General features: G+C 48.9%; 1 protein-coding gene and 1 long non-coding RNA gene across 2 annotated transcripts; both read right to left on the bottom strand.

The window, feature by feature from the left end:
- Positions 1 to 2,043: 2,043 nt before the first annotated feature.
- On the bottom strand, positions 2,044 to 15,635 carry LOC120401932. The gene is made up of 4 exons (XM_039532220.1): positions 15,624 to 15,635; positions 14,173 to 14,274; positions 11,622 to 12,550; positions 2,044 to 2,105 (listed from the first exon to the last, which is right to left on the bottom strand). Exons 3-4 carry the CDS (start codon positions 12,526 to 12,528, stop codon positions 2,044 to 2,046), a joined length of 969 nt encoding a protein of 322 aa, XP_039388154.1. The 5' UTR covers positions 12,529 to 12,550; positions 14,173 to 14,274; positions 15,624 to 15,635.
- A 14-nt stretch (positions 15,636 to 15,649) lies between these two features.
- Positions 15,650 to 22,715, bottom strand: LOC120398640. The gene is made up of 3 exons (XR_005594592.1): positions 22,501 to 22,715; positions 21,167 to 21,235; positions 15,650 to 15,672 (listed from the first exon to the last, which is right to left on the bottom strand). It is a non-coding gene; the product is annotated as an uncharacterized LOC120398640 (long non-coding RNA).
- Positions 22,716 to 25,391: the final 2,676 nt, after the last annotated feature.

The following is a 25,391-nucleotide window of genomic DNA, read 5'->3' as shown; positions in this document are numbered from 1 at the left end:
ATGCAGCCTCTCCGATGACTACATCTGCCCATGCTCCATGGTGAGTATTTTAATCTACACAGAAATCTGACATTCAAAGCGAGCTTGCAGTGTTAAAACCCTGATGCCCCAAGTAACGATTTTCTCAAGGAGTCCCATTTTTAGACGTTCCATGTGCTCTGGGCCCAATCCTGCCAGGGGCTGAGGAAGAAGAGACCCCACGGAATATCAGTGACTCCTTCCCAAATCGTATCAGGTATATTTGCTGCTGGAAATTTAATCAGCAAATGCATTTTCAACAATTTTATTCTTTGACTTGATTGTGGATGCAGGAATTCAGAGCTGTGTTGCTCTGTGGGCATACAAGGAAGTCTCATTTTATGCGAGGGTTCCGTTCCACGGTTAGCGCATAAAGGGAAAACCACGTCTACTGAAACACTCATTGAGTTGAATGGCAGAAGGAATCGCCCGCACTAAAGATGCAGTTTTTATATTGTAATTTTTCTTTTTTTCCCCTGTTTTCACCATCTGCACAAAGCTGAATTCGCACATGTTAAATGTGCCTAAGATGCGACTTGCCTGTATTTCTGTTTCCTGACTGGCTGAAGGCTCCAGCACTTCTGCCCTGAAGAAACCCCTCAGAATTACAGGGCTATGTTCATCTCTTTCCCTTCTCTGGTTTCTGAGGGCCAAATGTCAGGCTCTGTAGCCTCCTTTCTCATGGGGTGAAATCCCGCCATTCTCCCACTCACAGACTGGGCCCTGGGCTACCGCGCAATGTGGCTGGAGCGATGCCGTTATTGAATTCAGAACCATACCCTGAAAATTTATCCCATGTGCTGCAAAGAGGCAGCGGCATAATTTGAACTCACAGGAGCAGAGAAAATAAAAACATAATGTATATAATGAGGCAATGAAACACGTTTATGAATAACTTAAATGCAGGACAGATAAACACAATGACCATTTTCACCATGCACTTGCCATATGTGTACACACCTGTCATGATACAATGGGCCACACTTTGAAGTTGAGGGCCAGAAAGGGTGTCTGTGTGAATGTCATTATTGCAAACTCACCCAGTGCTCAAGTAGGCTGTGGAACTCTGATCCACAAGATATCAATGGGGCCAAGGGATTAGCAGGATTCAAAGAGGGACTGGATTTACACCACAAAATATGTCTAACTAGTGGGTGCCTGGGGGAAACTTTCCCTTGGAGCAGTCAATCTCATAGCTCCCTATTGCAGGGATTCTTCCATCTTCCCCTGACGCATGTGTAACTGCTTACTGGGCTAGAGGGACTGCAGGTCTGAAACAGTCTGGCAGTGCCTATCTTCCTATTGGCATATCCTATTGGGGGTGTAAATCCAAATCTATGTTTTTACTGATCTTCCTTGAGCTTCTGGGAATCCTAGATTTGCACTCAGAGCAGAAAGATGTCTCCTTAAATATCATCTACATTCCTGTTCTTTTTCCATTCAGGAAGGAAAGTTCAAAACTTCTCGGACCTGCCCAGTATGGTATGTCAGCTGTCAATGACACCAAATTCACACCTGCAGTGTTCCTTCTCACTGGGATACCTGGGCAGGAAGACGTCCATCTCTGGGTCTCTGTCCTCTTCTGCTTCATGTATGAAATTTCGATAGTAGGAAATTCAGTCATTCTGTTCATTATAAAAACAGATCCAATCCTCCATGAGCCCATGTACATTTTCCTTTCCATGTTGGCCCTCACAGACTTTGGCTTATTGATAGCCAGCATGCCGACGATACCGGGCCTATTCTTATTTAACTCTAGAGAGATCAGCCTTGATGCTTGTTTTGCCCAGATGTTCTTCATCCACTCTCTGCAATTAATTGAATCCTGTGCTCTTGTTGATGGCATTTGTCCGCTTCATCGCAATCTGTAACCCGCTGAGATATGCCTCCATCTTAACCCTGCCGAGAATAGCCAAGATGGGACTGGTGTTTATGCTAAGAGCAGTGGCAGTAATATTTCCACTCCCCTTTCTCCTGAAACAGTTCCGATTCTTTCGAGCCAATGTCCTCTCCCATTCCTACTGCCTACACCAGGACGTCATAAAGCTGGTTTGTTCGGACATCACAGTCAATAACATCATCAGTCTCTGTGTCACAAGACAACAAGCCATTGTTCTCAGCCACTTGGGCCTATGCTTACAAGGCCTGCTGGTTGCCAGGGAGATGGTGGAATTAGTGGGCCCCTTCTGTTAATGGGCACACTGGCAGGATGGGATTCAGTAGTATGGAAACCGGAAATAGTATAAGGGACCTACCATCAATCAAACCCAACCCCTCCCCTTGGCCGCTTAAACCCTGTCCCTTGACCTCTTAAGCTCCGGCCAACTGTCACTGGAAGTCCCACCCATGGGGAATATTACTTCCGGGGTCAAGGAGGACACACGACCGGAAGCAAAGTGTGTCATGTGACCCCTCTAAGAACTCCTCCCACTGCCCTCTACCAATCAGGAGGGGTTTCTTCCCCGTTGGCCCAACCTGAGAGGAGATTTGTCCGATCAGGGGTGTTCCGGGGCATGGTGACCCATCCGGAAGTGGTTCGTGTGACCCCTCTAAGAACTCCTCCACTGCCCTCTGCGAATCACGATGGGTTTCAGCAACACAGTTCCACCCTGAGAGCAGATTTGACCAATCAGTGGTGTTCCAGGCTGGGGTGACCTGCCCAGAAGAGGGTCATGTCACCCATCTAAGAACTCGTCCCAGTGCCCTCTGCCAATCAGCGCGCGACACTATCACCCCATAAATCCCAGCAATCGGGGCAGAAGAGGCCATCTTTTACCATGAACACGTGCTTTAGAAATCATGTAAACATGGACTCCTTCACCGCCCTGGTGAGAACTTCAGACTTTGTGTTAGCCCCGAGGGCCTTTGGACTTGTGTGGAGAAAGCGCTACACGAGCGACAGTTCCGACGAGGGCCCTTAGACTCAGCCGTTGATGGATACGCCAGAACCTGAAACCCAAACCCTTGTGAGGCAACCCGATGAGCATGAAGGCCTCTCGTTGTCCACCTCCCTAGAGGTGGAAGACGAACGCAGCTCAGGGGAGTCACCAGAGGACAATGTGAACAAAAAAGATGTCGCTCAGGTAAATGAATGATTAAGAAGTGACGGTTGATGATGGAGTGTAATGAAGTTAGGAACCGGGAGGTTGTGTAAATCTAAAAACAAGCAGTGGGGTGCTTACACTGTTTCTTTTCTGAAAATCTCTCAACAGCTCGACGATGCCTTTCTAGAGGCCTTTGAGAACTGACATCGGTAGTCTCGTGGGAGCAGTGATGAGCTGCCAAAATATTAACAACAGGTTCTCTCCTCCTCACCCCACGAGGGGGTCGTGCCCACCCGGGGGTCATGCCCCATCCAACACCCCATTTTCCTTGATGCCCGCCGGGACCCCTGCCCCATCCACCCCCCTTCCCTGTCCCCTGACTGTCCCCTGCCGCCCCATCCAACCCCTCCTCTGATTTCTGAGGGCCCCTTGGGACCCCTGCCCCATCCAACCACACCTACTCTCTGTTCCTGCCCCCCACCACCCCATCCAACCCCTGCTCCTTCTTGACTGCCCCCCCGAACCCTTGCCTCCATTCAATCCCCCTGTTCCCTGCCCTCTGACCACCCCAATCCCTATCCACTCCCCCACAACCCACCAAACTCCCCTGCCCTCTTCCAACACCCGGTCCCTGCCCCCTTACCGCGCTACCTGGAGCCACTCAGCAGCGGACGGATCCGCTCATCCGGGACCGGGACCGGTGCCGGTGCCGCGAGGTCCGGGCAGGAGCCACTCGGTCGTGACCGGCACCACGGGCCCGGGGCCCGAGCCGAGCCGCAGCCGCATGGCCGGGACCGGCACCGGCGCAGCGGGACCCGAGCCGGGCCGATGCCACTGGGGCCAGAGCTTGGCCAGGACTGAGCAGGGGAGCTCAGCCAGGGGCAGGCCGGGGGCGAGGCCAGAGGAAGCCGCTCGGCCTGAGCCGGACTGGGCTGTGCCATGCCTCTCTGGAGCCCTCCTCACGCCTGCCCCCAGCTTACCTGCCTGCTGCTTGTTTCAGGCTTCTCGCGAACATCTGATTCGCGGGAAGCAGGGGAGGGGGAGGAGAAGGAGGGCGGAGTGTTCAGGGGAGGAGAGGGAAGTGAGCTGGGGCCGGGGGCCGGGTGGATAGCTGCCCAAGCTTTAGTTAAATTTAAAAGCTGCTTTAGAACTGGTTTTCCTGGAACAACCGGTTCTAAAAGGGTTTCTAAATTTAACAACCAGTTCCTGCGAACCAGTGGGAACTGGCTCCAGCTCACCACTACGTGCATCAGCTGTTTTTGCTCATGTCTGAGACACAGATCTCAAGAGGAAAATCCGGAAAAGGACAAAATGGAAGAATGAACCAGCTCAGACTCCCTTATGGTAGGGGTCGTGGTGTCCATTTTTACAGGCGGCTGTAAAAAGTCGTGTTAAAGCAGGCAATTAATGAAACTTATTTATTTAAATGTGTCAATATGAATGTGTCCCCCTTCATATTTGTGTTAGTAAAAGACAGTACCAGTAACAGTCATTTCTACACAGGCAGCTCTGTTAAAGAAAATATATTACATTGCCGGGGAAGTAGGGAGCATCGGCGGGGTGAACCCTCTTTCTCAAGTGGCCAGAAAGCATAGTAAAACTTTAAATAGAAGACAGGTAACAGTTTGGCTTTCAGAGAAGGACACTTACACTTTACACATTTCCATCCCACCATCAACCTCAGCCTGGACCATTCCACACAAGAGATCCACTTCCTAGACACTACAGCACTAGTAAACGATGGCCACCTAAACACCACCCTATACTGGAAACCTACTGACCACTATACTTACCTACATGCCTCCAGCTTTCATCCAGACCACACCACTCAACCCATTGTCTACAGCCAAGCTCTACGATACAATCGCATTTGCTCCAACCCCTCAGACAGAGACAAACACCTACAAGATCTCTGTCAAGCGTTCTTACAACTACAATCCCCACCTGCTGAAGTGAAGAAACAGATTGACAGAGCCAGAAGAGTACCCAGAAGTCACCTACTACAGCACAGGCTCAACAAAGAAAGTAACAGAACGCCACTAGCCATCACCTTCAGCCCCCAACCAGCGGTGTATTATCGCCTAGGCCAACAAAGCCTAGTCCTAGGGTGGCAAATTTGCTCACCCCCCTCCCCAACTCTGCCCCTTCTCCAAATCCCTGGCCCACCTTGTCCCCCAGGCGCACCGCACTTCCCTCCTTCCACCTCCCTCCCAGGCTTGCCACGCGAAAGCACTGGGAGGGAGGGAGAAGTGAGTAGTGGTGCACTCAGAGGAGGTGGAGCAGAGGTGAGCTGCAGCCCGCGGGTGCGGGGAGTAAACCGGGGGTGGGGGTGGGAACCGCTCCCCGCCCCAGATCATCTCCGCTCCACCGCCGCCATTCCCCGAACGCGCCACAACTCCCCTTCTCCCCCCTCCCTCCCGGGCTTGCCGTGGGGGAGGGTAGGTGAGCTGGTGCGTGGGGGGGTGCGCAGCAATTTTTGAGGGCCTAGGGGCGGCAAATTTGTTAATCCGCCACTGCCCCCAACTAAAATCTCTCCAGCACATCATCAAGGATCTACAACCTATCCTAAAGGACAATCCCTCACTCTCACAGATCTTGGGAGACAGGCCAGTCCGCTCTTACAGACAGCCCCCAAACCTACAGCAACCACACAACAAAAACACTAACCCAGGAACCTATCCTTGCAACAAAGCCTGTTGCCAACTCTGTTCACAGATCTATTGAGGGGACACCATCATAGGACCTCATCACATCAGCCACACTATCAGAGGCTCATTCACCTGCACATCTACCAATGTGATATATGCCATCATGTGCCAGCAATGCCCCTCTGCCATGTACTTTGGCCAAACCGGACAGTCTCTACGTAAAAGAATAAATGGACACAAATCAGACGTCAAGAATTATAACATTAAAAAACCAGTCGGAGAACAATTCAGTCTCCCTGGCCACTTGATTACAGACCTAAAAGTCACAATATTACAAAAAAAACCCTTCAAAAACAGACTCCAACAAGAGACTGCTGAATTGGAATTAATTTGCAAATTGGACACCATTAAATTAGGCTTGAATAAAGACTGGGAGTGGATGGGCCATTACACAAAGTAAAACTATTTCCCCATGCTTATTTTTCCCCCCACTACAGTTCCTCACATCTTCTTGTCAATTGCTGGAAATGGGCCATTTTCATTACCACTACAAACAGTTCTTTTTCTCTCCTGCTGATAATAGCTCACCTTAACTGATCACTCTCCTGACAGGGTGTATGGTAACACCCATTGTTTCATGTTCTCTGTGTATATTTGTATATCTATAGATCTTCCTACTGTATTTTCCACTGCATGCATCCGATGAAGTGGGTTGTAGCCCACAAAAGCTTATGCTCAAATAAATTTGTTAGTCTCTAAAGTGCCACAAGTCCTCCTGTTCTTTTTTCACTTTACACAAACCGGCTCGAATACGTTTTAAAAGAAACAAGACCATTGTTTCAGATGTGGATGTGCAATGGCAGGCAAATTTGGTGGATATGCACCGGTTCTCCAAATGCAGCAGCCGTTTTAAGTACATCTTAATAGTGATAGACACTCTATCCAAATATGCCTGGGCCTTAGGCCTAAAAGACAAGACGGGTGTTGAAGTATCCAAGGTCTTTCAAGCTATTTTCAGCAAAGTTCGCGTGTCTCAAAAATTACAAACCGATCGGGGGAAAGAATTTTTAAACAAACCTTTAAGCAGATTATTAAAGTGGCATGGAGTTCACCATCTTGTTAGTAATAATGAAGTCAAAGCAGGGGTTGTAGAGCGATTTAACAGAACTTTAAGAACTAGGATGTGGAATTATTTTACAGCCCATAATACCTTTTGCTACATTGATGTGTTACCTGACTTTAAAGAGTTACAACCAGAGTTTCACAGAACTATACAGACCAGACCCGCTGATGTTAACCCTTCAAATTCTTTGAAGGTATGGAAAATGGCTTACGGAGATGGTTTAAAATAACACCGGTTGTTGCCCCTAAATAATCCCCCAGAGGGGGATTCCACTCACTCTTCCTTTTCACAAATATCACTAAGACAGTGTCGTGGTACAGGCACCACTCTTGCAACCTCTCTAGGAGGTTGTATAGTTCTAAGCAGGCATAAGCGGTGGTGAAACAGGCTATGAAGATGTTGGTATTGCCCGAGACAGAGTACCGGTCTTTTGCATGCTTCCAAGACACACACGCGGTTTCATCGTCGATAAACTCACAGGATGAAACCTTGTAATTGAGGGGAAACAGGTACTGAAAGAGTGGAGAAATTGGAGAGGGTCCAGAGAAGAGCAACAAGAATGATTAAAGGTCTTGAGAACATGACCTATGAAGGAAGGCTGAAAGAAATGGGTTTGTTTAGTTTGGAAAAGAGAAGACTGAGAGGGGACATGATAGCAGTTTTCAGGTATCTAAAAGGGTGTCATAAGGAGGAGGAAGAAAACTTGTCCACCTTAGTTAGCCTCTAAGAATAAACAAGAAGCAATGGGCTTAAACTGCAGCAAGGGAGGTTTAGATTGGACATTAGGAAAAAGTTCCTAACTGTCAAGGTGGTTAAACACTGGAATAAATTGCCTAGGGAGGTTGTGAAATCTCCATCTCTGGAGATATTTAAGAGTAGGTTAGATAAATGTCTATCAGGGCTGGTCTAGACAGTATTTGGTCCTGCCATGAGGGCAGAGGACTGGACACGATGACCTCTCGAGGTCCCTTTCAGTCCTAGAATCTATGAATCTATCAAATCTAAAGGTTTATTCATAAAAGGAAAAAGATACAGATGAGAGCTAGAATTGGTTAAATGGAATCAATTACATACAGTAATGGCAAAGTTCTTGGTTCAGGCTTGTAGCAGTGATAGAATAAACTGCAGGTTTAAATGAAGTCTCTGGAGTACATCCCCAGCTGGGATGGGACATCAGTTCTTTGTTCAGAGCTTCAGTTTGTAGCAAAGTCCCTCCAGAGGTAAGAAACAGGATTGAAGACAAGATGGAGATGAGGCATCAGCCTTTTATAGTCTTTTCCAGGTGTAAGAACACCTCTTTGTCCTTAATGTGGAAAATTACAAGCAAAATGGAGTTTGGAGTCATATGGACAAGTCCCTGCATACTTTGCTGACTTTCAAGGCGCATCTGCCTTCTCTCAATGGGTCAGTTGTGTAGCTGATGGTCCTTAATGGGCCATCAAGCAGGCTAGGAGGAGCTAACATCAACTCGATTGGGATGTCACCCAGAAGCATAGCATAAGTTTGAAATACAGACAGGATAGAGCCAATATTCATAACTTCAACTACAAAATGACACACGCACCCAGACAGCATAATCATAACCAGCAACCCATAACCTGGTCTTAGACCCCTTATTTGACCCCCTTTACATAAGATTTGGTGCCACTACAGGACCATGGTTGCAACCATGTTCTATACTGTCCCAGTTCAAGTCAATAATGTGACACAGGCATCTTCCGGTTTGGTCATTTTCTTTAAAACACGGTCAGGGTCTGCACTAAATTGCACAGCATTTATCAAGATCACCCCTTACGCTAAATGTTCTTGGGTTAGGCACAGACATTGCATAGCATAACCTATGGCAAGAACAGTGTTTATTAAGCTTTCCAAATACAGCTCAGCACACAGGCCCCGGAGCTTGCAGTTTATATCTACTGAAGTCCAAGTCACACAGTCATGGCGCCGTTGGGCTGGCACTTCTATGACACGGCCCTCACAATCTTCAGAAAGCTTTTCCCTAAGGCAGTGATTAAGGACAGCATAAACAGCAACACATACAATAGACCACATGACTTTTTTATTCTCACGACGTGGCCTTGGCTCAGTTAGTTCCATGCCAAGCCTCATAAACTCCTCATAGCTGTCATCCTCGGAGTCCTCTTCAACAATTTGTATCGGCATTGAGCAAAAACAAGGAGAGGCCAGTTCATCTTCGCTGCTTGATGTAACGCTGTCCAGGGCCTGCGGGTCCTCTAGAAAGGCATCATCAAGCTGTTGAGAGATTTTCAGAAAAGAAACAGTGTAAGTTCCCACTGCTTGTTTTTAAACATACACAACCCCCCCACCCCCGGTTCCTAACCCCATTACACCCCATCATCAACAGTCACTTCTTCATCATTCATTTACCTGCGCAATGTCTTTTCCATTCACCTTGTCCTCCGATGACTCAACCGAGCTGTGTTCGCCTTCCACCTCTAGTGGGGCGAACAATGAGAGGCCTTCATGCTCATTGGGGTGCCTCACGAGAGTTTGGGTTTCGGGTTCCGGCGTATCCATCAACGGCTGAGTCAAAGAGCCCTCGTGGGAACTGTCGCTGATGTAGCGCTTCTCCACACAAGTCAAAGGCCCTCGGGGCTAAAACAAAGTCCAAAGTGCTCACCGAGGTGGTGAAGGAGTCCATGTTTCCATGATTTCTAAAGCACGCATCCTTGGTAAAAGATGGCCTCTTCTGCCCCGGCACTGGGACTTATGGGGTGATAGTGTTGTGCTCTGATTGGCAGAGGGCGCTGGGAGGAGTTCTCAGAAGGGTGACACGACCCTCATCTGGGTGGGTCACCCCGCCCTGGAACACCACCGATTGGTCAAATCTGCTCTGGGGGTGGTCCTATGCAGCCGAAACTCATCGCAATTGGTAGAGAGCATTGGGAGGAGTTCTTAGAGGGGTCACACGAGCCACATCTGGATGGGTCCCCCCATCTTGGAACACCGCTGATTGGTCAAATCACCTCTTGGGGCAGGCCTATGGGGATGAAACCCCTCCTGATTGGTAGAGGGCAGCGAGAGGAGTTCTTAGAGGGGTCACATGACACACTTTGCTTCCAGTCATGTGTCCACCTTGACCCCAGAAGTAATACCCCCATGGGTGGGGCTGCTGCTGAGAGGTGGGCGGGGCTTAAGGAGTCGAGGGGCGGGGTTTTAGGGTTCACGGGGCTGGTTTGGGTTTGATTGACGGTAGGGCCCTAATAGTACTACTGGACACTCTTAGAGGCCCTTGCCTTCCAAAAGGGGGGCTTTGTAAATTTAGTATCAGCTCTTCTTGAAGGAAGGATTGATTCTTGAACCACAGGAGGTAAAGTAACAAATCCAGTGAGCTAGCCACACCCTCAATCTCATCCAAACCCCCAGGCCCCCCTTCATCTTGGAATCTGGGTTTAAATGTGATACCCCAAGGAGAGTCTCTTATACATCAGTCTCTGTGTCCCAGGACAACAAGCCATTCTTCTCAGCCACTTTAGCCCATGCTTACCTGACCCACTGGATGATAGGGAGATGTTGGAATTTGTGGGCCCCTTCTGTTACTGGGCCTGCTGGCAGGGTGGGATTCAGTAGTATGGAAACCGGACACCCTTGGAGGCCCTTTCCTTCCAAAAGGGTGGCTTTGTAAATTTAGTGTCGGGTGTTCTGGAACAAAAGTCCTTCGACATTCGGGACTTCACTTTGTTTTGAAGCTTGCTGAAGATTTGCTTCAGGCGCATTAACATCTGTTTGAGAACTTTTCTCCTTGAAGGGGATGGTGTCCTAGCTCTGGAGGCCTTTGGTGACTTTGGGGGAGAACCGTCAGGACTCCCAGTTGCTTTCTCCCCAGCTTGCAAAAGCTCTGTTGTACTCGTAGCAACGGACACCATCTTTGGTTGCCTGGTGGGAGCCGTTTTCCCCATGCCATCCTGCGCCTTGCTCTTGTCTGCTGGAAGGAGCCACAGCACTCCCATCTTGCTGTGGTTGATGTCAGATGCTGAGGAGTCTCCTGGAGTCCATCGCTGTGGAATTCCATGGGATCTTCTGGGCAAGTCAGCACCTGCAGAGCCAGCTTGTCTCTTCCATCGAAGCTTACTGCACTTCTTGCAGATTTTGATTGGCGGCTGGTCCCTGGAGAGCTTTGAATTCACAGTTCCATCGAACCCATGTGAATCCATGATGTCTCGAAGACCATGCAGCTCAGCAGATGTCTCCTTCTGAGTTTTCTTACCCTTCATCTTTCCTGGATGTGCCTTGCGGCACTGCTGGCAAACTGATACCTGGGCCACCAAGGGGCGGGAGCTGCTCAACATTTCCGTCAGGTGCTTGATCTGCAGGTCGTGTGCAGCCTGCCCAGCAATGAGAGAGTCAAGGGTGGATCTTGTTAGCTGCTCAGAGCCTGGGGCCTCTGGGGCAACCTGGTGGCATTGGGTCCTGGGAAGATCTGCCCTGCCCTCACCTGCCTGTGCCCCTGGCCCCAGGCAGGAGCCTTCTCCCAAGGTAACCTTCCTCTCCATGTGCAGCTCCAGCTTCTCTTCAGTCCCTTTGCTGTCACACACACTGGTAAGGGGCTTTCTCAACTCGCTCCTATAAATCTGGAGTGTCGCTTCGAGTGTCTTCTCTGCTATTGTGGTTCCTGGAGGTGGCGATGTCAGATCCATCCCTGCTGGCAGAGTGCAGCGATCTGGGTTAGTCTGGTTTCCTGCCGCGGTATCATTCCTGCCCGTCTCCATGGTGGTATCTTCCACTGGCGTTGGAGGACGTGTGGAAGAAGAGGAGCTTGTGCTTTGCCTCCTGTCTGCAGGAAATCGGTCTCCATCTCACTGAACTCCACACTGGCTTCCCTGGCTTGGACGGCGTGAGGGAGCTTTGCCGGGGGCTCTGGATCCAGGGTGAGCAGCCCCCTCTGCATGATGAGATGCTCACGCCTTATGTGGAGTTCGATGGGGTGGGCAGGCTGTTGTCCCATCGTTGGGAATGCCGCTGTCCTGTGCTTGCCTGGCTCCCTAGGGGGGCGGAGTGGCCCAGGCAGGGCAGTCTCTCTCAGGAGGGGAGCATCTCTGTGCGACTCTCTCACGACCTTAGGAAAAGCCTTCCTTTGGATCTCCGAGCATTTCTGAGCCACGTGATCCTGCAGCTTGACCCCCGCCGTGGGCACAAACCTGGCCAGGATGGCATCAGGGGATGCCATGATCCTGTGGGCCTTTTGGGGCAGGGGTCCCCAGGGGCAGACGCCTGGCTCCTGGATCTCCTGTGCATGCTGAGGCCTGGTGTCGGATCTCAGGGGCTTTGGGACCTTTGCTGGAAATCCACATTCGGGCCGATCTGTGTTGAATTCCCATTGCTGCTTGGTGTCCTGCTCACCCAGCAATGGCTCCCCCGGGATGGGGGTTTGTGGAGCCCCCAGTTGGCTCTGCAGATGCTTCTGTCGGATGTTGAAGTCTGAGCCATGGGCTGACATCTGGTCCAGACCTATGTTCTGCTCTCGCTGGTCTCGTCTGCTGTGGGCAGGGGGCCTGGGGAGAGGCTGGGCTTGGATGGGATGAGTGGATCCTTCCCAGCTTGCGACAGTCATGGTCTCTCTTGTGTTGCAGAGGGGCCCTGACCAAGTCACGGAGGCTTCTCTCAGGGAAAAGGAGCTGGGACTCCAGAGGGGAGAGGTGGTGGATTCCATGGAGGAATAGCAGAACTGTCTCATCCCAGATGCCGACACACTTGGCCTGTGGGAGAGAGCAGACAGGGACAGATGGGACATGGCCCTGCTGAGCAAAGGCAGGGCTTGGTCACAGCCTTCCAACAGTAGTGCAATGGGGCAGTGCCTAGGCATGCATTGCACACCACACCCTGACACAAGAACATCAGCTGGGTGACGAAGGACTGAGAGGGGGAGCTGGCACTCATTTTCTCTAGAACGATAACCCCTTCGTCACACGCACATGTGCAGCACCTAGCACAATGGGGCCTTGAGCATGATCGGGGATCTACTGCTATTTTAATAGAAAGATTAGCTAACAACAATTGGTTTGGGGGAGGAAGATGTGAGCATGTGTGTGTAACCCTTGCCAGAGGATGTTGTGAAGGCCAAGACTATAAACTATAAAAGGAACTAGATAAATTCATCAATGGCTATTAGCTAAGGTGGGCAGGGATGGTGGCCCATAGTCTATGTTTGTCTGAAGCTGGGAATGGGCGACAGGGGATGGATCATTTGATGATTCCCTGTTCTGGTCATTCCCTCTGCTGCACTGGCATTGGCCAGTTTTGGAAGACAGGATACTGGGCTAAATGAACCTTTGTTCTGACCCAGTCTGGCTGTTCTGATGTTCTTACATTCTAACCCACTGGAAAACTGTCCTGTTCTAATGGCTGATACACTAGAGGCTAACAACCTACCATTGCTTCCAGTTAATGGAGTTTCTCCGGTGGTGGAGGTCTGTGCTATGGTCCTGAAAGTCCTGGATTTGAACCCAACTGATGACTCATGTTTGGGGTGTATCACGTGGTGTCCCATTCACTGCTTGTCTGGTGCCTACTCTGGGGATTAGCTCTCGAGGTCAATGCCCCTTCCAATTGTCGCATGTGATCACTGTCACTCCCACACTGACCCAGACAGTTTTCCTGTTCACTGCCCCGCCGGTCCATGCCTTGCCCTCGGGGGCTGGTAGGGAAACCTGGGCCCACACTTCACACTGGGGTCCAGGCCAGGGACCCTCAACCCAGCAGTTCTGGGCTTTCCTCTCCCAGCCTGGACTGCTTCCTACTGCTCCTGGTTCCCTCCTTGCTCTGGGTGCACCAGCTCCAAACACTCCCCCTCTTCCCAGGGAGGGGCTGCCCTTTCCCAGCCGCAGCCCCTGTCTGGTGCCAGCTTCCTGGCTTTATAGGCCCCGTCTGTTCCTGCCAGCTGAGCCTGCTTGGGATCAATTCCCTGCTCCCCGGCTCTTCCTGCAGGTGTACTCTGTGGAGTTCATGGACCTGCCTGGCCACCTGAGCCCCTTCCAGTGCTGTGTGGAGTGGACACCCCCTCGCAGGGTGTCATTGGATTTCTTTTTCCTTCAAACACAGCACGGGCAGGTTCTAGACAGTCGCCTGCTGGCAGATATTGCCCTGCAGAAGGATTTGATCCTACTCACAACCCCAACTTGTAGTCTCTGCATTTCATTTCTGATAATCCCTCACCTCACTTTCACTGGTATCTCACCTTGGAAGCTAAAGCCTCCTAGTGGCTTTTTCCCTGTTATTTTAGGATCCTGGAGTGTCTGGTTTTCCCTGCTCCCTCCTCTCTACATTCACTCTCCCCTACCACCCAGCCCCCAGTCTGGTGTCCCCTGGTTAGTTGCCTTACGGTATCAGAACTTCATCCAGGTGTCTGGCCACGTCCTGTAGCCTCCTCTCAACGAGCCTGAGGCGCTGAGCCAAGCGGAGCTTCTCCAGGGGCACAGGGCAGCTGTGGAACAGAGAGAGCAGATAGCTGAGTGCAGGCCCTGCCCTCAGGCCCTCTTTTACCCAGAGGGGCGGCATCGAAAGGCTCCCTGTCCCATTATCCACTGAGGCAGCCTCCTCCCCTGCAATACCCGGGCCTTGGATGTTCTGGTTTGGGGTTAGCAGGATTGTTAGGTGAGCCCTGCTAGTGCTGAGGAGGTGAGAGTGTATCCTACTGGCAGCGTGTGTGTCATGTGCCCCCCACAGAAGCTAATCAAAACATAGGATAACAGCTTACTGGGGGGAAGGGATAGTTCAGTGGTTTGAGCATTAACCTGCTAGACCTAGGGTTGTGAGTTCAATCCTTAAGAAAGCTACTTAGGAATCTGGGGCAAAAAATGGTCCTGCTAGTGAAGGCAGGGGGCTGGACTAGATGATCTTTCAAGGTCCCTTCCAGTTCTAGGAGATTGGTATATCTCCAATTATTACCTTTACCTTTATTATTACTATAGCTGCCAACTAATGCAGCTACCTCTTCAGCTCTAAGGGGTGCTTTATGCTGCGGAGCTAAAGATCCAGGATTCAAATCCTGCTGGGAACCCATGCCGGGGGACTGGAGGAGGGGCTGTTACACAAGTGCTGCTGGATCCCTTTCACCCTACTCACCATACCAGAAAGCCCAGCCTTCCTCCTGACCGCTCCACCTCACCTCCCAGGAGTGTACGGGGCTGCTCCCAGAAAACATTTTCTCCCCCTCTTGGGAGGGGAGGATGGTCCAGTCCAATCAACACAATCTACCCCCCCCACCACCACTGCCCCAGGTTAAATGAATCGTATGATGCTCGAGGAAGGGAATGACCCACTGTATGAGGCGTGGGGGTGGATTAGAGATGGCAACTTCTGCTGGGTGGGAATGAATTGCAGGAGTCTAAAGGAGAAGAGTTGCTAGCGTGGTACATAGGTCGGGGCAGGGGAGGGATTACTCGGGCTACTGCCCCTGGGTGAGGATGAATTGCATGGCGCTAAAGGAGGGGACTGACCCACTGCAGATTCATGGAGGGGGGCATTGCTTACCACGTCCCTGGGGATGCAGAAGCCTCCTCCAGCTCTTCCTCACAGCACCCAAAAGCTGCCAGAAGTGAGACATAAAGGAGACATTGAGCTGCTTGGGCACCCTGTGCTTCCTAGCAGCCTATTGCCCCAGATTTCAGAGGCAGCCTGTGAACGGAGCCCCAGCCAGTGCCTCTGCACGACTCTGGGCACGACTGAGCCTTCGCAGGAAGAGGGGAGGCAGGTGGGGGAATGGACCCTATTTCTCTGCTTTGCATGGTGCCGGGGTCTGCCACCGCAGCTGTGGGGTGAGGGGCTGCTTACCTTTCACTTTCTTTTTTGTCTTTCTGGGCCTCCTCTTCCTCGGAGAAGCCTGCCACACACAGAGAAAGCTGCAGGGTTAGAAGAGAACTCCTCAATAAACCCGGGAGAACAATGAGCCATAGGTGATTGCCATGTGGGGCCATGTGGAAATTTTTCCTTCTGGGAGAGTATTGCACTCTGAGGCCTCATGGGTAGGCATTGTGCTTTCCTGTGATGCAGACAATATAGGGCACAGAGCACAACCCATAACAGGGGTCACTGGAACAATCCAGGGGTTGGAGAAACAGGGATTGTTGGTACCAGGAACCTGCAGAGCTTATAAGCATTGAAGGAGAGAGCCTGCAAAGTTCTCTCTCCTGCAGAGATGACAAAACTCTGCAGGTTTTAGGATTGCAGGGTATGCAACTCACCCCAGATACCATGCACGGAATTCAGACCTTGGGGGAGAAATCCGACCTCTGGACAACAGTGTTTCCTAGATACATATTTAGGGAGTGCATACTATCGGGGTTTTATCTGCATGCATTTGGGATGGCCATGCTACTCCTGAGTGGTGAAGCCATGAATGGGTTATCCAAATCCACCCAAGCAAGTGCTGATATAACCCCAATATCATCCTTAAACGGCAGCTCTTTTACACCAAAACACAACAATAACAGTTTGGCATGAGTTCAGCCCACTTGCCTGGGAGCTGCAAAGTTTCTTGAAGGTAAACCGCACTGCTTGCAGCTTAACTAGCCAGGTATTCCTTTCACAGGGTAGAGCTTTCTCGCCTGGGCTCAGCCCCTGCCCTCCTCCCCAACAGTTTATTTCCTTTATTTCTCCAGGTGTTTTCAGCAGTCTTCCTTTTGGGGCAGGGAAGTGGTGGAGAAGAACCTAGATTAACTCCCTTCTAAGCCTTAAATAGGATTTGGCTATGACAGGAATCCTTTGTCTCCCAGTTTGACCCCCCCACGCCCTCCTAGTGAAAAAATACCACCAGTCCAAAATGATGCCCATCTGAGGGAAAGGAGATTGTTTAGTCTGCAGAAGAGAAGAATGGGGGCAGGGGGAAGGATTTGATAGCTGCTTTCAACTATCTGAAAGGGGGTTCCAAAGAGGATGGATCTAGACTGTTCTCAGTGGTAGCAGATGACAGAACAAGGAGCAATGGTCTCAAATTACAGTGGGGGAGGTTTAGGTTGGATATTAGGAAAAAACTTTTTCACTAGGAGGGTGGGGAAGCTCTAGAATAGGTTCCCTAGGGAGGTGGTGGAATCTCCTTCCTTAGAGGTTTTTAAGGGCAGGCTTGACAAAGCCCTGGCTGGGATGATTTAGTTGGGAATTGGTCCTGCTTTGAGCAGGGGGTTGAACTACATACCTCCTGAGGTCCCTTCCAACCCTGATATTCTATGGATTCTATGATTCTATGAGGTGACATGATCACATGACCCTGCAGTGTCAAAGCAGCATCTCAGGAAACTTCTCAGGAAGGAGGAAGATTAGTATTTTCAAAGTCCTATTGTCCTTCCTAATGGCCCATCCAGGCTGATTGCCCACTGTTTGGGGGCATTCCCCTGGTGCAAGCACTTTTGTAATTGATACAGAGCCCATATTCCTAACTTCAGATACAGAAATGATAAATCCATACAAATAGGATAATCCCATTCAGTAAATCAGAACCTTTCCAATGATATCTCACATGACCCATCTTTCATAAAACATACCTTAGTTATGCCATATTCATAGAATATTTCTATGAAGAATATGGGGTGTAATGTGACAGGGGTGAAGAAACATGTGGACAAGGGCGATCCAGTGGATATAGTGTACCTGAACTTTCAGAAAGCCTTTAACAAGGTCTCTCATCAAAGGTTCTTAAGCAAAGTAAGTTGTCATGGGATAAGAGGGAAGGTCTTCACATGGACCAGTAACTGGTTTAAAGATAGGAAACCAAAGGTAGGAATCAATGGTGAGTTTATGAAGAGAGATAAATAGCAAGGTCCCCCAAGGATTTGTACTGGGACCAGAGTTGTTCAACATCTTCATAAATGATCTAGAAAAGGGGGGAAACAGTGAGGTGGCCAGATTTGCAGATGATACAAAACTAAAGATCGTGAAATCCAAAGCTGAATAGGCTCTCCTTGTTCCCAGATGTATAACTCTGTGTTGGACTGTGTGAAAATGCATTTTGTTTGAATGGGCCCCATTTGCCAAACAAACTCTCCGGAACTCTCTGTATGACTGCCCTGTCCTCATCGTTATTTACCATTCTGCCAATCTTCGTGTCATCAGTACATTTTTATCAGCAGCAATTTTGTATTTACTTCCAAGTCATTGAAAAAATATTGAATAGCATCAGACCTAGTACTGATCCCTGCAGAGCCCCATTAGAAACACCCACCTTCGATGAGCCCTTTGACAATTACTTTTTGAGATCTGTCAGTTAGCCATTAGCCTGTTCTCAATCCATTTAACCTGTGCTCCATTGATATTGTAGAGTGCTAATTTTTAATCCAAATGTCCTGCGGTACTTGTATGCATAAACAGGGGAATCTCAAGTTGGAGGAGAGAGGTTATTTAACTCTGTATTTGGCACTGGTGCAACCACTGCTGGAATCCTGTGTCCAGTTCGGGTGTCTAACATTCAGGAAGGATGTTGATAAATTGCAGAGGGTTCAGAGAAGAGCCATAAGAATGATTAAAGGATTAGAACACATGCCTTGTAGTGATAGACTTTAGGAGCTCGGTCAATGTTGCTGAAAGAGGTTAAGGGTGGTTTGAGGAAAAGTCTATAAATACCTACCTGGGGAAGAAATCATTACAAATGGGCTCTTCAACCTAGCAGAGAAAGGTCTAACATGGTCCAATGGCTGGAAGTTGAAACTAGACAAATTCAGACTGGAAAGAAGGCGTCCATTTTTAACAGTGAGAGGAATTAACCATTGGAACAATTGACCAAGGTCATGGTGGATTGATTCTCCATCACTGGGGATTTCTAAAATCAAGATTGGACATTTTAATAAAAGGTATGCACTAGGCATGATTGTGGGGAAGTTCTTTGGCCTGTGCTAGACAGGACGGCCAGACTAGAAGATCACAATGGGCCCATCTTGCCTTGGAATCTATGAAAAACAACACCTTACACAAGTCTAAGTTTGTCACATCTATGTTTGATATGGCCCATCTTCCATAAAACATTGTTAACCTGCTTTAAATATATTCCCATCCTTTAATTCTTTATTGATTGAATCCCATATCAGTTTGTCCATTATTTCAGGCTAACTGGCCTATAAGAAGCCAGGCCAACCTCCCATAGCTTTTGAATATTGACAAAACATTAGCACACTTCCAGCCTTCTGGAATTCCTCAGAATCCTACATTGGTTAAAAAATTAATGTCAGTGGGCCAATAACCTCCTGAGCCAGCTCTTTGAGGACTCTTGGGTGGAGATGATCCGAGCCTGCTGATTGAAAAATACTTTTGTTTGGTTCCTGCATTCAGCTGGCATCAATCCAGCCTTTCCATCTCTCTAGGAGTCTCACTTACCTCAGATCTGGCGAGCCTGATCACAGCATAAAAGACAACAAAGAGCAGATAGAGGAGGAGTGAACTCATTTCCCCAGGCTCAGGCACTAAGACACTCTCAACACAGACACTCTCAAAACAGCAACAAGTACCCAGGCTACACCTGAGGGCAGGTTGCTGCTCTGGCATCAGGCAGGCGCTGATGTCATCTCTAGGTCACATTGGGGCTGCCCTCCTGCAATCTCCCTCTAGTCTGTGAGGTGTCAATGCTGTCCTTAGATCAGGAGATGGGATGGGGCAACTGCCCAAGTGGGCTGGGCTCAGAATAAGACAGGAGAGAGGGCATCAGGTTTCCCAGGAAAACCCTGGGTCTTTTCTGAGCTCTATGACTCTCAAGCCCTTAGGCAAGGGACATTTTTTCCCTACTTGTGGGAACTCCTAAAACCCCTGTGACTGAGGCAGAATCTCCCAGCCTGAAGTGAGAAGCAGCCCTGAAGTGATTCTCTAGTGCTACCAGTGCAGAAAAACATTCCTGGTATCGCCAGCCCAAGCATTCCAACACCATGAGCTGGGCCCCACCAAAATCATGAGATTGGCTTCAGAATAATGAGATCTTCACAAAACATTCATCTGGGGAACTCTTCATTTGCCTTCTGGTGTCTGAGCCGCTAGGGTGCACTCAATTCATGTTCTCCAGCTTCTCTTTGCAACCACGAGGGCTTAAAATTGGCTAACAAATAAACTAAAAGAAAGAGCAGAGATTCTCAGAGAAATCACTTGACTCCAGCAGTGGGCGCTTTAAGAAAAGCACCCTATGTCATAAGATAATAAAGAGCCCTACCTCTTATCTAACATGTTCAATCAGTAGATCTCAAAGCCCTTTACAAAGGAGGTCTGTAGCATTAGCTCCCTTTTCGAGATGGGAAATTGAGGCACAGAGAAGAGCAGTGACTTTCCCAAGGTCACCCAGCAAGACAGTAGCAGAGCCAGGACTAGCACTTAAGTCTCCTGAGTTCCATCTAGTGCTCTATCCACTAGGCCACAATGCATTTGAAGTAAGGGGTCATAGTCACTACATTCCTGTAGCGGTTATTTTGGGCTATTCCAATACCATTGTTATTGAAGTTACACATGTTGACCTGTGGTCTGTGCTGGTACAGGGGCATCCTTGTTAAAACGAGTTTCTCACAGCAGGTTGCATCTGAGTTCTTGTTAGGCCTGAACACAAGTTAACTGGACCATGTCTCCGATGTCCCCATGGGAAAGTTTAAAAGCCACTGAAGGCCTTGCAGTGCACTGACATACTGGGATTTTCAGAAAGCCTTTGACAAGGTCCCTCAGCAAAGGCTCTTAAGCAAAGGAAGCTGTCATGGGATAAGAGGAAGGGTCCTCTCATGGATCAGTAACTGGCTGAACCATAGGAACCAAAGCGTAGGAATACTGCATGCAGATGTGGTCTCCCCATCTCCAAAAAGATATCTTGGAATTGGAAAAGGTTCAGAAAAGGGCAACAAAAATGATTAGGGGTGTGGAACAGCTTGCATAGGAGGAGAGATTAATAAGACTGGGACTTTTCATCTTAGAAAAGACAACTACAGGGGATATGATAGAGGTCTATAAAATCATGATTTGTGTGGAAAAAGTAAATAAGGAAGTGTTATTTACTCCTTCTCATAACAGAAGAACTAGGGGTCACCACATGAAATGAATAGGCAGCAGGTCGAAAAGAAACAAAAGGAAGTATTTCTTCACACAATGCACAGTCAACTCCTTTCCAAAGAATGTTGGGAAGGCCAAGACTATAAGAGGGTTCAAAAAAGACTAGATAATTTCATGAAAGATAGGTCCATCAATGGCTATTAGCCAAGATGGGCAGGGATGCCAGGGTAGATGTCACCTAGTGAGCTGGGCCTGTAAGAGAACCTGTGTTCAGGCAGAGAGGGGCTCCTGGGAGAGCAGAGTCAGGGCTCTGTTAAAGAGCCGGAGTCAAGGGCCTGGCCTGAGTGTAACCCACCAAACTTTGATTACACCCGTACCTGTAATAATTCCATTGTATTGCAGGGACAGTGAGCAGGTTCAGTCTGTTCTCTCAGTGGAATGCCCACCTGTGGAGAACAACACAAATCTTCAAATTGGGACGGTTGGGGATGCCAGTACCCTGAGTTGCTCTGATGTGGAGGAAAGACACCAGAGTGTAGTAAAGCTGCTCAGACTAAACAAAAAAAATCCTTCTGTTGACGACAATCTGTGGATTAACTAAGACGCCTCATAAATTGAAACATGCTCTTATCATTACAGCAATACAGCACATACCAGTCAAAGAAAAATAACAGTATCTAACATACAGATTTCTTCAGTACTGAAAGGTACACGGGCCACTAATCCTATGCATTGAAAGCATGCGCTGCTTATTTGGCATTTATGTCCTCACACCCTCCTGAGCTGACCAAGCCGCAAGCACTCTGTTCTTTGAATAGGCTGGGATCCTTCTCCTGGCAGTTATCCGCTTGCTGCAGGTAGCCAAAGCAGGCCTGCGAACATCAGCCCTCGGGGCAGAGATCTTCAGCGCCCTTCCGATATGGCTGTCTCTCTCTGGGGCTGGCTGAACTGGCAGAACAGGTTGGCACCCTCTTTTTTTAAAATTTGGGAGTGGAATTGGCCCTCCACCCTTGGAGATGCCCTACTGAGCATATGTGACCCAAAGCACCCTCTAGTCACACTCTGCATGTGATGGTAATAATCTTTGTACGAAATATGATTGTGAGGTACCATTTGAAAACTAACAACTCTCTGGTCAATCAGATCATGATGCAACATTACATAGAGTTATGAGTTCCCCCTGTACGACATTACTTGTGAAAACCTGACAGCCCCTCCTAGGCAAACACTGTTAAAGAGGTCTGTCCTAAACAAAGGAATGGGGGTTTAGATAAGCAGCAAACAGGGGCATTAAGACAGCAGGGGAAGGAGATGGTAGTGAACAGAGCAATTTACATCTCAGCAAATGCAAGTGGGGGGAGGGGGAGGGAGAAGAGCACGAATAATGTTGACAGACCTTGGTTGTTGGCAGGCAGGATCCAACCTGGGACTTCTGGAGCTTAGTGCATGAGCCTCAACTGCATGAACTAAGAGCCAACCAGCTGTTAGCGAGGGCTGTAGAGCAGACTCATTGAACTGCCTCTAAATGGTCTCGGTGCCACTAGATAGGACAGAGCACCACCCCCAGGAGGTGTGTGGGATACAGACTTCCCCTCGCTGAGGAAGCACGTCCCGAGCTCAGAGACTTCCCGGTTGAAATCCCAGACAAGCCCCCACTTGTAACATTGACAGACCCCCGTTGGTGGCAAGCGGGATTGAACCTAGAACTTACCGCATGAATCTCTACCGCATGAGCTAAAAGGCTGCAGCACAGGCTCATTTTATCTCCCTCTCATTAAGTGGGCTTGGTGCCACTTGACAGGACAGGACACCACACCCAGGAGGTGTGTGGGTTACACACGGAGCCTTCACCACCAGACTTCAGGTCGCCTTCCTCACAGCTTGGATAAACTTTGCTTTGAGGGGATCCTTTAGAACCGTGACTCTCAACCTTTTCTGTTGTGTATTTGGTTGTCATGGTTTTTGTTCCTATGGCAACTGAGTTAGATTATTAGGGGATAGCCCGGCCAGCTTTGGCCGGTTGAGTGAGCTCTGTGTCTGTAAATAAAATGGTAGTTTTGTTAGCTGTCTGCTGTCTGGCCTCAAGTGATTTCTTCCTAATCCGGCTGCCCCCAAGGATATAACATTTTCAGTCTACTGTGCCCCTTTTAGGAGTCTGATTTGTCTTGTGTAGCCCCAAGTTTCACCTCACTTAGAAACGACTTGTTTACAAAATCAGATCTAAAATACTGTCACAGCACACTCCTACTGACAAATTGATGACTTTCTCCTTTTGTCGGTATGAAATTTTAACCTGTACTTATTTCATTAGTGCTTGTTATGTAGCCTTCTGTAAAACTAGGCAAATATCGACAGGAGTTGATGTGCTCCCTAGAAGACCTCTGTGTACCCGTGCCCCTGGTTGACAACCACTGCTTTAGAAGAATCAGCTTCCAAGACTCAAGGGACTAGAAAAGAAAGAGGCAGACAACCCCACATTCTTTCACCTAAGAAAACAAAAGCACCAGCACCTTTGGGCCCCTGGAAGAGAGCCTGAGCAAGGGGAGAGCCAGTCACCCTTTTGCTGGGAGACTGTGGCTGAGAGAAACCATCTTGAACAGAGCCTTGGTGAAATAAGGTATACATTGATATTGGTGAGAGTAATTAATCACTGGAGCAATTTACCAAAGGTTGTAGTGGATTCTCCATCACTGACAACTTTTAAATCAAGACGGGATGTTTTTCTAAAAGATCTGCTGTAGGAATGATTTTGGGGAAGTTTTCTGGCCTGTGTGATACAGCATTCTGGCCTTGGAATCTGTGAAAGCAAGATCTGTGAATCTTGGAATCTCATGATTTGGGAGGCCTGACTTGTGATGTCTGAATGTACTGGGTCGTGAATGCTCTCCTTTCCTTATTCAGAATTTATTTTCAGGGAATATAATGTACTATCGAGGAGACAGTGTGTTCCAATGGGCAGAGCACTGGCTGGGCAGTCAGGAAACCTCAGTGCAGTCGCAGCTCTGCCACTGACTTGTTGCATGAGCCTGGATGAGTCACCTCTCTGTACCTCAGTTTCCTCATGTGTTTAATAGTCTACTAACCCATACTGCCCTTTGAAATTTCTATCCATAGAGATTCTATGGAACATGTGGATTTGCTACAGATTTTTACTTCATTTGAATCTACATTTTCTTTCACATATAGTGCCACTCCTCCCCGTGCATGACCTGTTCTGTCCTTCCAATATATTTTGTACCCCGGAATGATTGTGTCTCATTGATTGCTCTTAGTCCACCAGGTTTCTGTGATGCCTATTATATCAATATCCTCCTTTATCACCAGGCACTCTAGTTCACCCATCTTATTATTTATACTTCTAGCATTTGTGTACAAGCACTTTAAAAACTTGTCCCTGTTTATTTGTCTGCCCTTTTCTGATGTGCCAGATTCTTTTTTATGTGACTGTTTATCATCTGATCCAGCCCTTACATTATCCTCTTCCGTCCTCTGCTCCTGACTATAACCTGGAGATTCTCTATCATCAGACTCTCCTCTAAGAGAAGTCTGTGTCCGATCCACATGCTCCTCTGCAGCAGTCGGCTTTCCCCCATCTCCTAGTTTAAAAACTGCTCTACAACCTTTTTAATGTTTAGTGCCAGCAGTCTGGTTCCACTTTGGTTTAGGTGGAGCCCATCTCTCCTCTATAGGCTCCTCCCATCCCAGAAGTTTCCCCAGTTCCTAATGAACGTGAACCCCTCCTCTCACCACCATTGTCTCATCCACGCATTGAGACTCTGAAGCTCTGCCTGCCTACTCGGCCCTGTACGTGGAACTGGGAACATTTCTGAGAATGCCACCATAGAGGTCCTGGATTTCAGTCTCTTCCCTAGCAGCCTAAATTTGGCTTCCAGGACATCTCTCCTACCCTTCACTATGTCTTTGAGCTTTGCGAACAGGGGCTGCTAACAGGGAGTTTCGCAAGGGAGTTTGGAAAGGGAGTGGGAGGGGAGCGGGAGTCCCTTGTCGGTCCTAACCCTTCCCCTGCAGTCCCCTTAAAACCTATAAGCCAAACAACATTTCAAAACTTCTTTCTGTAACCCACCCTTCCATTAACTAGGAGACAATGCAGGCAGAAGCCCAGCAGCAGAGTGGGGTCAATCCAGTTTATTGCACTGAGTGTTTCATGTATGACTACCTCCCTGTGGGCGGGTGGCATATGTGTGCAGTCGGTGCAAGGAGCTCCTGGCCCTCAGAGCCATGTACGGACTTTGGAGGCCAGGGTGGAGGAACTGGAGGAGCTAAGAGAGGCAGAAAGGTATGTTGATGAGGCTTTCCGGGACACTGTAGAATTGTCCCACCTCCGCTCAGACAGCCCCTGCGCTGTTGAGGAGGAAGAATGGCCCAGGGAAGCAGAGCAGTCAATGGGAGCATGGGAAACATTCCTGTAGTTGGGACCCTCCTTCCAGATGGTGCTGGGGTTGCCTCTCGCACTGAGGTTACCACTCCGGGGGAGGGAACTCCAGTTTCTAGGAAAAGGCAGGTGTTAGTAATGGGAGATTGAATTATTTGATAGATAGATAGCTGGGTTTGTGATAACTGGGAGAACCGTATGGTGACTTG

Source organism: Mauremys reevesii, linkage group 1 (genome assembly GCF_016161935.1).
Source record: "Mauremys reevesii isolate NIE-2019 linkage group 1, ASM1616193v1, whole genome shotgun sequence".
Lineage (NCBI taxonomy): Eukaryota > Metazoa > Chordata > Testudines > Geoemydidae > Mauremys > Mauremys reevesii.
This window is presented reverse-complemented; position numbering and strand designations above follow the sequence as displayed.